The following is a 15,411-nucleotide window of genomic DNA, read 5'->3' on the forward strand; positions in this document are numbered from 1 at the left end:
CGAGCCTGGAAACGTTCAGGTGGCCAGTCAGACAGCATGTAAGAGAGTCAGGTCATTATCCAGCAAGGCAAGCAGTTGTCAGAGATGGCCGTACTCTCATGTGTTATTGATTTTATTTTTAATTCTTGGGTTTACTATTTTAAGTATTGGTTTGGGGTCTGTGAAGTTCAAATTACAGTGGCCAGTGCCCTAGGATGTGGCATTGGAGGAAAGATCCAAAAACAGCCAGAGAATGAGTCAGGCCATCTGTCTGGGGGAGGGCATTCCAGGCAGAAGGGATGGCTGGGCAAAGGCCCTGAGAGGGAACCAGGGGCCCACGTAGCTAGAGGGGAGTGAGCAGGAAGAGATAGGTCAGAGAAGTCACAGAGGCCAGATCATGTTGGCCCTTGGAAGAAAAATCAGGTAGGGGGCTTCCTGGGAGAGTGTGGCCAATGAATAACCCAAATGCTTGAGGTTCACAGAAGTGGAAGCCAGCAACAATGTTGTAGATGTGATCAAGGAATTGAGAGGAAAAGGAAGAGATGGGATTTACCAAGATGGAAAAGCATCTTGGAAAAGTTATGCTTGGAGGAATTGGATTACTTTCAATTACCAGAGCCTGCAGTTTCTAGGTGACCTTCTGTAGAAAGCCTCTCTAGCTGGTGTCAAAGGAAGGGGTCAGCGGTGTGTGTTTAAGCTTATCTTCCGCGTAGATTCCATCAGCACCCACCTCACTCTTTGGCTTGAGGTTTTCTTGTGTTAAGTGCCAGGCAAATGCAAATTCAGGCACCCATTCCTCCCAGGGAGGTTGCTTCCCCTGTAGCCCCTACATAGAAATTATGGAACCACCGTTGTCCTCGAGGCTCCATCTGATCTTGGTCCAAGCATGGATAAACTTGTTCTAAGTTTACCCATGGCCATAGCATCCATGGATAAACTGGTGTGTGTTCCCTAGGAAGGTGAGGGTCCTAGGGAATACTCGAGATTTGGAGGTAAACTCCAGACATTATTCCATTTGCACAGTGATATATGGCTCTCTTTTGGTCATTTGTTGCTGTTCTTTGCATCTTAAAAATATAAGTTCTCTGTGGCAGGTGCTTTATTAACCAAAATTTGTGGTAGAAGGGAGAGGCAAGGCTGCCCACTTCAGAGAAATTTCCTTCTTCAATGGGGAAAAATTTGGGAGCCAGGGTTAAAAGAGGTTAACGTGAAAAAAAAAAAAAAAGAGGTTAACGTGATGTCTATCTTAAGTCACAGTGGCAAGCAACAAAGTTGAGAGGTTAATTGACATTCGATCAAAGGGAGGTGGACTACAGCTGTTTCTTATTGCCCGAATGTTTATGCATATGAATGTTAAGTCAGAGAAGTGGCCAGTGTGGTTTTAGACCTCGATGTTAAAGTGAATTCAGGTTTTAGCCCACAGGATAAGGAGTGGTAATGAAAAAAAATCTGTAATTAATAAAATCATCTAAAATGGGGGAGAGGATTCAGAAAAGGGTCTTTGTTCTCCACTGATTCTATGCAGACTTCTTTTGAATTAAAGTGCGTTATACTTATTTTTTTTCTTTTTAACTTCCTATTGCCTCCCTTTTCATTAATGAAAGACCACTGTCCTCCTAATTGTTGCCAAATTAGAGAGCAAGAGGGGCAGGCTTGAGTTAGAGCCATGGTGTGCAGTTCTTGGAAACTGATGATGCACGTTGGGCAATTTGATTTGTGACAATTATAAGGATTAACCATCAAATATAAAAACCTGCCTAGTACTGTACTCTAAAATGAGCTCTGCACATGAGACTCATGCCTGCATTTTCCATTCACGTAACAGAAATGTCTGGAATGTTTTCATGACTAAAGCACAGATAAAATCAGGATGACAAGAGAAGAGGATCTGTATGTGTGATCTCTTCCAAAATCGAAGGAGATAAAAATACACATATGGCCCTTTATTTCCCGGGTTAAACCTAAGAGTAGTTTGTTTTCCACTCACTTCTGGCTGAAGCTAGGAAGAGTGGTGCTCTTGAGTTTTTTTTCTCACTGAAGAGTCAGCAGCTTCATGGATCAAATTCTGTGGTAGAGGGGAAAACTCGGGCTGTCTGGTTCATGGAACGGACTTTCATTTCTTCTTCCACTGGGTGGGGGGTGGGGGGGTGGAGAATCCAAAGCCACCTGTAAGCCGGTGCCCTGTGATAAATCTTGGAGACTCAAGGTCAAGATCAACACTTATTTTTTTGACTTTGAAATTACAATCGTATATGACAGAATGAGCTCATGGACTAATAGCACAAAGTAATGACTTTTCCAGTACTCTTCCTTCTAAGTTTCTTTCCTTTCTTTCTAGCATAACACAGCTGGTATAAACTGTGAAAACTGTGCTAAGGGTTATTACCGCCCTTATGGTGTTCCAGTTGATGCTCCCCACGGCTGCATCCGTAAGTTTCATTTTGACTTGGTGTGTCAGACTGTCTGTACTGTACAGCTTTGGGGTGGCCATTGGGCTAAACTCTGATGCACTGGTAGCTCCCTTCTTTCCCTCTTTCTTCACATTGTTCTTCTATTCCTTCCAGCTACATAATCTCCCCAAGCTTCAGATTTCTTCACTGATCACAGATCATCACAACAAATATGATAATGAAAAAGTTTGAAATACTGTGAGAGTTATCAAGATGTGACAGGGACACAAAGTGAGCAAATGCTGTTGAGGAAAGTGTGCTGATGGGCTTGCTCAACACAGGGTTGCCACCAACATTCAATTTATAAAAAACACACTATCTGCAAAGCACAATGGAATGAACCATGCCTGCGTATTCCCTAAGATAGAATGACATGCCATTAGAAGCCCTAGGAAGACGCTAAGCCTTGGGCTTGGTCACATACCAGTCCTCTGACAAATGTTAGTTCCTCCATTTTCTGTTGTTTTGACGTGCTTTTGTGATCTCCAGTAATTTCACATTTTTGTCTGTGTTACCATCAAGACAACAGAGTAGTGATTTCTTTCTTTATTTAATTTTTAAAAATATATTTTATTTATTTATTCATGAGAGACACAGAGAAAGGTAGAGACATAGGCAGCGGGAGAAGCAGGCTCCCCATGGGGAGCCTGGTGCAGGACTTGATCCTGGGACCACGGGATCACGCCCTGAGCCAAAGGCTGATGCTCAACCACTGAGCCAACCAGGTGCCCCCATGGTAGTGATTTAGCAAGGATTTAATAATGGCCATAATATCTAAAAGAGCTGTGATTTATATGCTATATGCAGGGCATTGTGAAGTAATTTTGCAAATGTGTGATTATCACAACCAATTTAGGACACTGTATTATTATTTTCATGTTTAGATAAGAGGAGACCAAGTATTTAAATATTTTTAGGGCCAGCTGACAAGACTTCTGACTGGTACGGGTCCCCTCTGTGTGATGCCTCTGTGCTGTACCAAACCCATGATACAACAGGATCCCATTGGGTTTTCCCTGGGGAATTACCAGTCACAGGTCAGACTATGGGCTTTGCCCTACATGTGTAATCTGCTCTATGTTCTCTGGCTGTCACCGTTAGAAAACAGTTCAGCCCTGAAGTTGGCCACTGGGCCCGATGTGCCCCCAGATTCATTCATCATATTGTTAACATTTGAGGACATTGAAGTCCAGAGAATGTGTGACTCTGATTTGCCTCTGCCTCTGTATTGGGCATTCGTCCTTGTTCAAGAGTGACCTAATTCTCCCTCTTCCACATCATCCCACGACGTATGTCCATCACTTTTCTTGGGCCAAGAAGAACAAGCCTTAGCAGAGGAGACTAGACAGTGTGAATGCAGACGTACCTTCCCCAGAATCACTGTTCTCGGTGATTCTTGGCTCTCCATCACTGTTCTAGGTTCTTTCTTCATCACCAAAGTGTTCTCACAGTCTTGCAGAAATGTTACAGGCTTAGTATAAAGAATCCACAAGACATACGTCCTAAGCAAGCTAAGCAAAGAATACCAGAAGAAGCCAGCCTGGGACAATGCTTACTGCCCACAGCTTCCTGGCTTCCCAGTTCCCCATGGAACATATACTTAGCTGTGTTATGACAGTATTTTTGCTGTCCAAGGTGAGGACTTGCCAGGTCAAGGGATGCTCCCAAGTGAGGGGTTACCAAGCCTTTTCGATCCCAAGTCTGTCTACTGGAATGAAAACCTAACAGTTGTGTTGGTTGCAAGACTGCCTTCAGTACGTCCTATCACTGGAATCTAACATTTGGTTATGGGCGTGATCTTGCTGTGCTGTCCACAGGTTATATGTCAATGTCTATGCATCCTGTACTTGTGACCACATTGTATCTAGGTAGTGATGACCACCATGTGGACATTCACAGTTGGCTCATGGCTGGGGTGGGGCTGTAGCACATCCTCCCACAGCCCATTTGGAGTCTGTGCAAACCTTGCCTCTGATGCATGAACTGGGCAGCACTCAGTGTAATAAACTGTATTCTTGAGAACTTGAAGAGGCATCAGTGCAGATGCCTCTTCAAGCTTACCTCTGAGGGTCCCTGGGGTTTGGTGAATGCAAACTATTAGCCAAGTATAAAGTGGAAAACAGGCTGTGCCCTTTCAAGAATAAGTAGGGGCCAACAGTAAAGTGGTAGACATTGCTTGAGAAGTCCTTGGGGACAAAGCCACTTTACTGAGTGCCCCGGTGGACTGAGCATTCACCCTGACATCTGAAACCTGGTGTTTCTCATAGCTTGCAGCTGTAACCCTGAGCATGCTGATGACTGTGAGCCAGGCTCGGGACGCTGCACCTGCAAGCCAAATTTCCAAGGAGATAACTGTGAGAAGTGTGCAGTTGGATATTATAACTTCCCATTTTGCCTGAGTAAGTAGCTGCTGCAGGAGGAGAGGCCTCCCTTCTGGGCACATAGCTGATGCATTAACACCTGAAGGCATGGCAGACAGAGATGGAGGCAGCACAGACATGGGGCCATGTAGGTTGTGTTCACATGAAAGTGTTTGCAAGAGTTTAGAGCGCAGAATTTATATGAGTACATTTCATAGTCTTATTCAAGGTTGATGACTAGGTTGGGTTGACCACCCCAGGAGGTCAGAAAGGTCACATACTGGCAATTTTGACTTAACGGTAATCCATGTGTGTGATTTGTCTTCACAAAAGAACTTGGAAGAAGTGTCAAGGGTACCAGATGTCCGTTTGCACACATGTAGTGTGTGTCAGTGTTTTGGGTGGCTGGGGGATGTGTTTCCCCTTTCCCATTCATTGTACTATAGGCCAGGTTATCACCAGCCCCCACCACCCTCACTGCAGTGATCTAAGTGAATATCTCAGCATCTCCAAGAGAAAAAATCCCTATCTGGCAGAAACACCATAAAACATGAAGCAGGAGAGTCTGGAATCAGCCCTACAAATTGTAACAAGAGTCATGGTTCTTTTGGTTTGCTAAAGCATAAAAACTCTACTTTTGTGTTAGGACAAAGATGCAGGGCCTTTTGTGTTTCAGCTATCTCCCCAGCCCCCAATTGCTGTACTGGTTCTTGCATTCCCAGCTTTGTAGGGTGGGCAGAGCATAGTGGGCTGTGGGGACATTCGGGTAGGACTCATGTGAATGGGGTGACTTTATATTCTGGCTCACACCTGCTGTCCCAGAGAATCATTAAGCTAGCATCCACTTTCACTGTCCAGTATCTTAGTTTGGAGGATAAATTATATGATCGTCTGATTTTTAAAGAAACCAATTTTTAAGCCCAAACACAGTAACACTGAATTGAGGCTCAGTCAATTTACAAACTGTAATTATTACATACAGCTTGAACAGAAATTGTACTTGCCTTTTTAGTGACAGAAACCTGAAACAATCTTATGGCATAAATCACATTTTAGAGGGAAAAACTTAAGAAAATTTTTTTAAACTGCTCAATTTTATGTTAAAAAAACCAATAAAGATGCTAAAGAAACCAAACTCATTCCTGCTTAGACTGAGACATATATATTCTGAGCACAAAATATCCATATCTGTTCATTTAATATGCAAATCAGAATGTCTAATCGGCCTGGTTTCGGTTGCATGTTCAATATAGCAGTTTTGCCTTTCTCTAAATTAGGCTCCACATGCTACTTTGCACTGAGTTAGAAAGGCTTCTTTCTAGTTCATGCAACTTAATATTTTACTGTCTCCTTAATCTTTCTCTGTATTTTTTTAAATGATTTTTCTAGGAATTCCCATTTTCCCTGTTTCTACTCCAAGTCCAGAAGACCCAGTAGCTGGAGATATAAAAGGTAAGTATCTTCTCTTTTGGTTTAACTTCAATGGAAACATTGTGCTCTGTATTATTTTTCTACTTCCTATATCTGCCACTATGCCCAAGTTCAAGTTCAAGTGGCCCAAGTTCAAGTCCTTACTGGAGCCTGGCAGGTGCCTTGCAGGTGTCTCCTGTCTCAGTTCTTGCCACTCACCATTCTCTATGCTACTCTGTCTTTTGTGCAAATGCTCCCTGACTAAGGAAACTAAACAGCTTGAATTGTATGTCACTTGCTTGTTCAGAAACTTCCAGAGGCAGTCAGTTGCCTACTGTCTTGTTTGGGTTCTATATACAGAGACCCTGAGAAAGGATTTGAGCATAAGCAGTTGATTCTGGAGGTGATCCCAGGAGACATCAGGAAGGGGGTGATTCAGGGAGTGAAGGGAGCTGTTATGAAGATGCATTAGCAAGAAAGGCCCCCCTGTAGCACCTGGAGCTCCATCCCTGTAGACAACTTTAGGAGACAGCATAGAACTTGCTCAGCATTATCCCAGCTGATGGTATAACTTCAGTCACTGGCCACTGATGGAGGGCTTATTCTGGGGCATTAACTCTTTGGCCGAGGAGCTCCCATAGCCAGATGGGTACCCCTGTGCAGACAGTGGCAGAGATATGTAGGGAGCAGCCTTTTGGGTAGAGAGGTGAGTATCGAGGGGGTGTGGGTGCTACACCTACCTCATCACTCATTCTGCAAGTGCTTTATGATCACCAGTTATGTGTACAGCACCATTCTGGCTGCTGGGACTTATAAGTGAACAGAACCGAGAAAAATCCCCAGCTCTCCTAATAGCTTATATTCCAGGGGAGGAAGTCCTATGATAACAAAAATAGTATATAAGCCACTAAACAACTGAAATCTCTAATATCTTAGATTATGATATGCAGGGCTGTGTCCTGCACAAGGATGCTCCTTTTAAGGGGGAGTTTTTCACATTGTAGGCAGAAGCTAACCCGTGTGAGGAGTATTCTAAGTCTTGAGGTTTGATTCTGGAGTTGGCAGCAGTGCCCTTTGTGAGCCCATAATAGCACAGGCAGGGACACACATGCTCAGGGAGGCACACTGCTCCAGCAGAAGGGCACACCACATGTGCACAGCCTATCACTGTGCCCCATCTGGATCATGTTCACCTCACCCAGTGAGCTTGCTTCTCACTCCTCAGGGTGCCAGTAGCAGCCTGACAGTCACATGCTCATCTCATTGGGGGGAGGTAGTGCTAGGGGTGTGTGAGCACATGTTCCCCTCCTCTGGGTGTGTCCAGGGTGTGGGTGGGCAGAAGGGGTCACGAGTCTCTGGAGAGCACTCTTCCACAGAAGATTTCCATTTCAGCAACAATATGGCATCTCAAGAGACGTGCTGGAGAACTGGTGTTTGGCCATGAGTGCTGTGCAGAACATAAGTCTGGGAGAGAGGTGGGGGCATGTGAGGTTTGCAGATTTCAACAGGGTTGTCAGGGGGGACCTCCTGAAGAGATAAGCAAGGACCTGAGGAAGGTGAGGGGTGAGCTCTGCAGGTATCTGGGGACAAGCATTCAGACCCAGGAAAGAGCCAGTGTGAAGTCCTTGGGGTGCATGCTGGGGTGTTCACTGAATAAAAGGGAGACCAGTGTGTGAAAGTGGAGTGAGCACAGGCAAGAGAGGTAAGGAAGGAAAGTGCCGGGGACCAGATGGCAGGGCCCTGTCAGCCACTGCGAAGATTTAACCTTCCATTCTCAATGAGAGGAGCCATGGGCAGTGTGCACAGAGAAAGGACATTGCATAAGGAACTCTGTGGCTACTGTGTTGAAAACCAGTTGGAGGCGGAGAAAAGAGGAAGAATGGAAATGCCCTGAAAAGCTATTGCGATAATCTATGAGGGAGAGAGAGGATGGTGGCTCCGACTCAGGAGGTGGCGGTAGAGGTGACAAAAAGAGGACAGACTGTAGATATAACCTGGAGACAGAACCAACAGGACCTACCAGGGGATGGCTGACCTGAAAGTGGGTAATGAGAAAAAGGCCCCTTCAGTGACTCCAAGGCTTCTGGATGGAGCACACAGAGGGAAGAAATACCATTTGTTGAGATGAGAAAGGCTGCAGAAGACAAGGCAAAGTGCAGGGCTGGGGAAGGGGCAGGTGGATGTGGTGATGGGAACTTAGGGACCCTCTCTTCTGGCTGTTCTTTTTTTTTCTCTCTCTATGAGATAAGGATCAAAGTCAGGGCAGAAAGTGAGGTTGGAGAGGAAGCTTTGGGGTTAAAGAGATAGAAGGTATGGAAGAGGCATCCCAGAATTCCAATCTCTCTGGAATCTCCATCCCAGAGAGAATGGACTTGGGGAATGTCATAGGATTTGGGGGCAGCACTGAGAGCTCACCTGAGGCCAGGTAACGGGATCCAAGTTACCTTCCTACTTTCTTTCCGATGTGTGCCCTATGCACACCCTGATCCTCTGATCAAACCACGGTGCTCTATGTTGTTATGTGGAGTATTGTCATTAGCCTTCACCAAGCACTTGGTCACTTGAGGACAGCAGCTATGCCTCTAATTCCTGTAGTATCTATCCTGCCCATAGCCAGCGGTATCCTGTCCACAGTGGCTGCCTGCAAATGTTTCCGTAATGTTTGTTCATTGACTAGAATGGAATTCTGCCTTTGAGACTTGGTTACACCACATCTTGGGCTTTCTTCCACAAGAATGTCTTAGATCTCCCATTTACTGGCTGTGGCCAGGAATCCTTTTGTTATTCAATTTCTTATTGCCCCCAAGTAGATTGGTGGCGACTTCAGGAAAAGAAATTTAATTGAACTTGAAGGGATGTTCAGACTTCTGTTACAAAATATAAGGGAAGCCTTAGAACACCACCTCAAGGAAAAGAAGTTTCAGTGAATGCAGTGAGATCTGTTTGGGGATTTGAATGCATGGATATATCACTTCAATTTGGTCTTTTATTGTTGCATTAGGCCCCACTTTGGGGTCTAGCTCCCAGCAGTGAACATTAGAAGCTGAAATATCTTCGGGCACCTGGGTGGCTTAGCCGGTTGAACATCTGACTCTTGGTTTTAGCTCAGGTCATGATCTCAGGGTTGTGAAATCAAGCCCTGCCTTGGCCTCTCTGCTCAGTGGAGAGTCCCCTCCAATCAATCAATTAAAAAAAAACCCCAAACTAAAAAAAAAAAGAAGCTCAAACATCTCAACTGCCAGAAGATGCAGAACACTGGCTAATACCGAGCACCATCCCACCCCTGAGAATTTTAATTCAGTAAAGCCCATTTGTATTTCATGTTTCCATGTTTTCCAATACACGGGCTGTGCTTTAGAAACCCTTGCTTTTACAAAGTAGAAATTCCTCTGTAGCACCCCAGATACTAAGCTAGCTTTTCAGGATGAAGTCCAGGCTTATATTTTGAACAAGTTTTCCAGATGCTTCTGATGTATGCTCTCTTGTTGAGAACCACTGCTCTCATTACTGGAAATCCCATTTAGTGGTTGGCAAACTTTCCCCCAAACAGTTAGATGGTAAATGTATTTGGATTTGTAGGCAAAGTTCAAATACTCAACTTTGCTGTTGTACCAGGAAAGCAACTATAGACAACATGTGCAGGAAAAAATCTCGGCTGTGTCCGGGTAAAACATTATTTCCTAAAATAGAGTTGGATTTGGTTCTCAGGCTATAGTTTACAGATTGTGGGTTTATATCAGAATTTCTGGGTTTAGGATTCTGTACCTAGGCAATTGTATTTTACCAGGAAATTCCAATGTGCAGCCAAGATAGAGAACCACTTTACCAGAAAGCCCATATGCTCAGTTCCAGACAGGATGACTCGAAGAAAAAAGGTGCAGAGCAGTTTTGCAGATCTGAATGTTTTCAGGTTTTTTCATTGTATTTCATAACCTTGCATATTATCAGGGTTTTCTGGGTCTGAGAGATCATTTATATCCACTTAAGATTTATTTCTAGGACGTCAGTGTATAGTTGACACATCTTCAAGGGCTTCCTTTGAAAATGACAGTGTATGCAAAACATAAACTCTGGCCTATAGGCATGCACACTCTTTTATGCCTCCAAGTTCAAACAAAGAGTAGGGACCAGTGAAACAACAACTGCAGAGATTTTACCTAGAACACTAAAGCAATCTGGGGATGATTCTGTAAAGTTGCCCACATAGCCTGAAGACATGGGTGCCCAGGAGGTTTCTTGACAAATATCACGAAAAAGGTTTGATTCCCCAGGTCACTTTATAATTAGCTACTTGCCTTTGCTGGAGCTTTTAGGTCAGTGTGGTTGGGGCTGGAGGATGGGAGCTCAGAGGTGGGGGTGACAGCCGCTGGGGGGGTGCTTTCCTGCCTGTGTCCTTCCCTAGGCCAGGCATATCATCTGCTTGGCAGAGTGGGCCACTCACTGTTGTCATGGAACCCATCAGATAAGGCTTAAAAATGAACAGGCCAATCCTGAAATCTCAGTTTGGAGGTTCCGTTGGATACAAGTAGATGTTTCTTAATGGCATCTCTGACCTTTTCTTCCTATTTGTTTATTTCCCTTTAATGTGTAGTGTTTTAGGTCAAGAATGCCTAGAAACCATAGATAATTCATTATCTATGTTTCTATGGCAGAACCTTGAGACAAGGCAGGCTCTGAGAGTCTCTTCTTGCAGGGTGCGACTGTAACTGGGAAGGCGTTCTCCCTGAAATATGCGATGCCTATGGAAGGTGCCTTTGCCGCCCTGGGGTCGAGGGCCCTCGGTGTGATGCTTGCCGTGTGGGCTTCTACTCGTTCCCTATTTGCCAAGGTAAGGAGGCAACACATAGCATGGTGATCATCAGGTCCTCGATGTAAATTTCCTCTTGAGGAAACGCAGAGGCACCTGCTGGTACAACTGTGTGGCCTGCAGTTCTGTGAGTGAGCCTCTGACTTATATATGTGTGTTACATGTGACTGTCCCCCTACCTGGGCCATATCACCCCCCTTCTGTCTTTCCCGCTCTACCCTTCCTCCTCCCCCATGGTAAGCACATAGGCTCTGGAGCTGGCTGCCTGGGTGCAAATCCTGACTCTGGAAAGGAGTTGGTGCCTGAGCAGTGTTTAGGGAACTGCCGGGCATTCCTGGGGACAGGGAGCAGGAGGCATGAAACCACAAACTTCTCCCCACTACTTGTTCTGTGTCCTAGGATCTCATCCTAGTAAGAGTCACTGAAGGAGATGGAGGGTGGGAAGAGGAGGTGTCTGACCCAGTCACTAGAGCAAAATAGGAGTGTTGTAAATGTTGGGTGAATGAGAAAATGAATGAATGAAATTGCTCAAGGGCTCCTCTGCTTCCTCTCCATTGCCTGCCTGCTGCTGTTCTTCCCCGAGAAGGGAAAGGGAGGGACGAAAAGAAGAGAGGATTATCAGTGAGGGCTCAGGCAGGAAATGAACACCACTCCAGGTGTTATAAACAGACAAGGACTTGCTCTAGGTGCTTGGGTGCTCCCCTAAGTTGTGAAGGGCTGGAGCAGCAGGTGCTAGGTGGGGCTTCCAAGGAGGATCCCAATAGAAAGGCTGAGTGTTAAGCTCAGATTTCCATAGTGCAGCCTGAGGACGGAAGGACTGCATCCTGATGCCTCCACAGCCACCTCTTGGTTCCCAGGAAGCTAGATGGGGCTCAGCCGCGGAAATGGTCAATAGGTGTGGGAAGGCAGCTTTCTCCTTACTTCCACCTTTCTAGTCTCACTTGAGTACTTCTTATTTGCAAAAACCAAGTTGGCATCCAGACATCCAGAACCCAGCTCCAGGAGAATCTGGGAAGTGCTGTTTTGAGCTTGCCAGCCCCTGAACACAGATGGAGGCTAGAATCAGTCTTGAGCAATCTCATCTGCCAGGTCAGCCACGCTAGAAAACCATGGAGGTGGGTGCAAGCAGGACCACCCCTCCCCACTTCCAGAGCTGGATGCTAAAGTGGTGAAGGATCAGGTTCGTAGTAGGTATCACTTGGGCCAACCAAGTTGCCTAGCCGCTCTGCTTCTCACTTGCCTCATAATCGTGCAGGTTCAAGGTGGCACTGACTGTGAAGCTCTTGGAGGCCTGGGGAGCACTCTCTCACTTGTATGGAAAAAAAAGGCTTCCTTTCCTTCCTGGTCCCCTGGCGTGCCCTGTTCACAGACTCTATCCTTGCCCCCTGCTTTCTCGGCCTTTGCCACTTGGAGCCACAGAAGCTCTCCCTCAACCAGAGGAATTCAGTGCTAGTTGGAATGCCCAATACATTTCCTATAGAATAACAGTATGGGCGATTCTCACGATTGAATTGTGTGAAACATACTAGAGGCAGATTCTGCACAACTGGCTCCACGGTCTGCCGTGGTAACCTCATCCTTGCTCGTGATATTGTTCTATGGAAAGATATCCCAAATCATGAAGTTTTGCATAAAGGTTGGCAATGATTACATTTTTATTTTAAGCTGGAGACCCTGTGTCATGAACCCATGGGAGGGAGAGGGCAGTGGAGACCCTACATTTTAGATGTCCATGAGGGCCCAAGCCCAGAGAAGCTTATGGTACTAGGAGGCAAGATGATGAGCAGTGAAGACAAGGTCCTTTCACCAAAAGCAGAAGGGTTGGGGCCACCAAGTTGTTTATCTCATTCCCCTCCTGTAACAGGTAAGCATTTTCTAGCTGCCCTTTGTTTTGCTGACACTCTCCCAGTTATATCTTAGATGTAAGTTGTTTGGAGGCAAGGAGCGGACAGTGTCTCATGTTGATTTTGTAATAATCTGCCGACATTCATATTAGTTCTGTGTCAGCTGCTATGCTCATAATTGGAAGGATCCCAAAGATTTTCTTTGTTTTCTTCCTCCTTACCAGCCACAACTTCAGACTCATTCTGCTAGAATGAATGACAAATATTCCAATCTAGTCATTCCCTTGGGCAAGGCTGTCCGACTGGGCCTTTGTGTTTGTGGATACCAAGGTGAAAAGTAATACAATATTTTAAGAATGCACTTTTCCACATTTCTTCATTACTAGAACTAATTCATTTTAAGGCAGGGAGAAAATACAAAGGTGTATTTAGGACAGAGCAGTGGGAGGTGGGATATCCAGAATGATGGAGTAGGGAGTTCAGTGAGATGCTCTCTCCAACAAAACAAAACTTTAGCTGGTAATAAGTTTTAAATAATCATTTAGAATCTCTGGAAATTGTCCTAAGAGCAAATGAAGAAACATTTATTTAAGAAAATCTAAATATCAGTAAGAACAAGTCTGTGACATTTGGGCTCCATTAGCCCCACCAGCCCAACTCTTTGTTGTAGAATCCCTACCTTGGGCATAGACAGCCGAGAAGATGGGAGTTCTTTTTCTTCTAAATTCCTGTTCTGGGGCTACCTTTTCACCTGAGGATGGACAGGCTGCTGGCATTTCTCATTGCCCCCTGGCCTGGACTGTCAGTGCTCTATTTGAGGCAGGGTGAGCAAAGAGGATCCTATCTTCTCTTTCTCCACCCTGCCCACCTGTATGGTGGAGACTCTACACCAAGCACTGCAGACTGAAAATACAGAGTCTAATCACCCCAATCCCCGCTAGCTCATAGGGTGGAGGTCCTAAGCCAGGAGAGGCAAGCTGAAACAACCAGGAGCTACTACTATTCCTATCCCCAGTGCCTGCTTGTAGAGCAGGGCTGTCCTCCAGAAAAAGTGGGTCCTCATCTTCAAGTCTGGTGGTCCAGTGGTTCTGCACAGCCAGAGGACAGGTAGGTCATAATGATAATGATAGAGTTTGGAAGCTCTGTCTGAGGGAATTATTTTAACAGAGGGTGCCAAAGGGTGTTGTAGAAAACAATGTAGATCTTGATGTACAGCAATTACAAGGAGGCTGGTAGCTCTGATACAAACATAATGGCAGAGCAACCAGAAGTTTAATAGAGAGAATCAGAGGAATTTCAACCAAAAGAGCCCTTCTGATATCACAGATAAGTCTGCGGGTTAGAAAGGTTGTGTGCATGTAACTAGATTGCACCTATTCAGGAGGAGTCCAGTCAGACAGGGGGAAGACTCAGAAATATCCCCATGTTGTGCACAAATCCATTACCATAGGGTGGTAGCTGCACTGGCAAAAGGGGTTTAAGCACAATCTCTAACCAAACACTGACTGAGCAAGCTGCTCAGACACAGGGTAACTCCAAAGGGGTCAGGCTTGAAAATGATACCATCATCATCACTGGTTATCTAGAACTGTATGGTGCCCAAGGCTGTGGCCTCTCAACAGCAACCAGAGAGGAAAGATCCAAACCAATAGTCCATGGCTGAATGTAAGTGGGGGGGGGGGGGGGAGTGAATTCTCCAAACTGTGGGAGCAGCCTCCAAGCTAAACACATATGCAATGGGAAAGGATAAAAAATCTGATTGGCCAAGCAGAACCTTCAATCAGGAAGTTGCTTGTACGGTGCCACTAAGGTGGCCAGGCCAGAAGATAAACACAAGGGGAAAATCTGAATAGGAACATCAGAGGCTGGATATTGGAGGGGAAGTAGATCTTGCAGAACTAGTTCAGCCACATCATTAAACAGCCAACCAAATAAGCAAATAAAAAACAATCCTGGTGGTAGCCAGAGTTGCTACACTGTGTTACCTAGAATGTCTAGCTTTCAAAAGCAAAAAACAAAAAATGAAATATGCAAAGAATCAGGGAAGTATGACCCATACGCAGGTAAAAAGCAGCCAATAGAAACAGCTTTTGAATGGGCTCAGATGGTGGATTTAGCTGACCAAAATAGCTGTTATAAGTATATGCAAAGAGGTAAAGGAAACCATGCGTGATGAACTAAAGGAAAGGGTAATGATAATGTCTTACCAAATAGAGAATATCAATGAAGAAAGAGAAACTGTTTAAAAGAACCAAATGGAAGTTCTGGAGTTGAAAAGTATAATTGAAATGAAGAATTCACCAGTGGGATTCAATAGTAGATCTGAGCCAGCAGAAGAATCTGCAAACTTGATGACAGATCAATAGAGATTATTCAGTCTGAAAAACAGAGAGAAAAAGGATGAAGATAAATGGACAGAGCCTCAGAGAAACATGGGACACCAAAGTACACTGACATCAATGTAATGGGTGTACTGGAAGGAGAGGAAAGAGGAAGGGCCAGAAAAAATAAAGAAATAATAGTAGGGGCACCTGGGTAGCTCAGTCAGTTAAGCATCTGCC

At 45.1% G+C, this 15,411-nt stretch overlaps 1 protein-coding gene across 1 annotated transcript in view; it reads left to right on the plus strand.

Annotated features, from left to right (window-relative positions):
• Positions 1 to 15,411, plus strand: part of LAMA3 (laminin subunit alpha 3) — a 249,419-nt gene that overhangs the window by 82,056 nt on the left and 151,952 nt on the right. The window contains exons 9-12 of the mRNA XM_072829057.1: positions 2,318 to 2,408; positions 4,697 to 4,828; positions 6,179 to 6,241; positions 10,893 to 11,027. Of these exons, the coding sequence (XP_072685158.1) occupies positions 2,318 to 2,408; positions 4,697 to 4,828; positions 6,179 to 6,241; positions 10,893 to 11,027 (421 nt within the window). The remainder of the gene's footprint in view (positions 1 to 2,317; positions 2,409 to 4,696; positions 4,829 to 6,178; positions 6,242 to 10,892; positions 11,028 to 15,411) is intronic.

The sequence above is a fragment of the Canis lupus genome, chromosome 6, assembly GCF_048164855.1.
Source record: "Canis lupus baileyi chromosome 6, mCanLup2.hap1, whole genome shotgun sequence".
Taxonomy (NCBI): domain Eukaryota; kingdom Metazoa; phylum Chordata; class Mammalia; order Carnivora; family Canidae; genus Canis; species Canis lupus.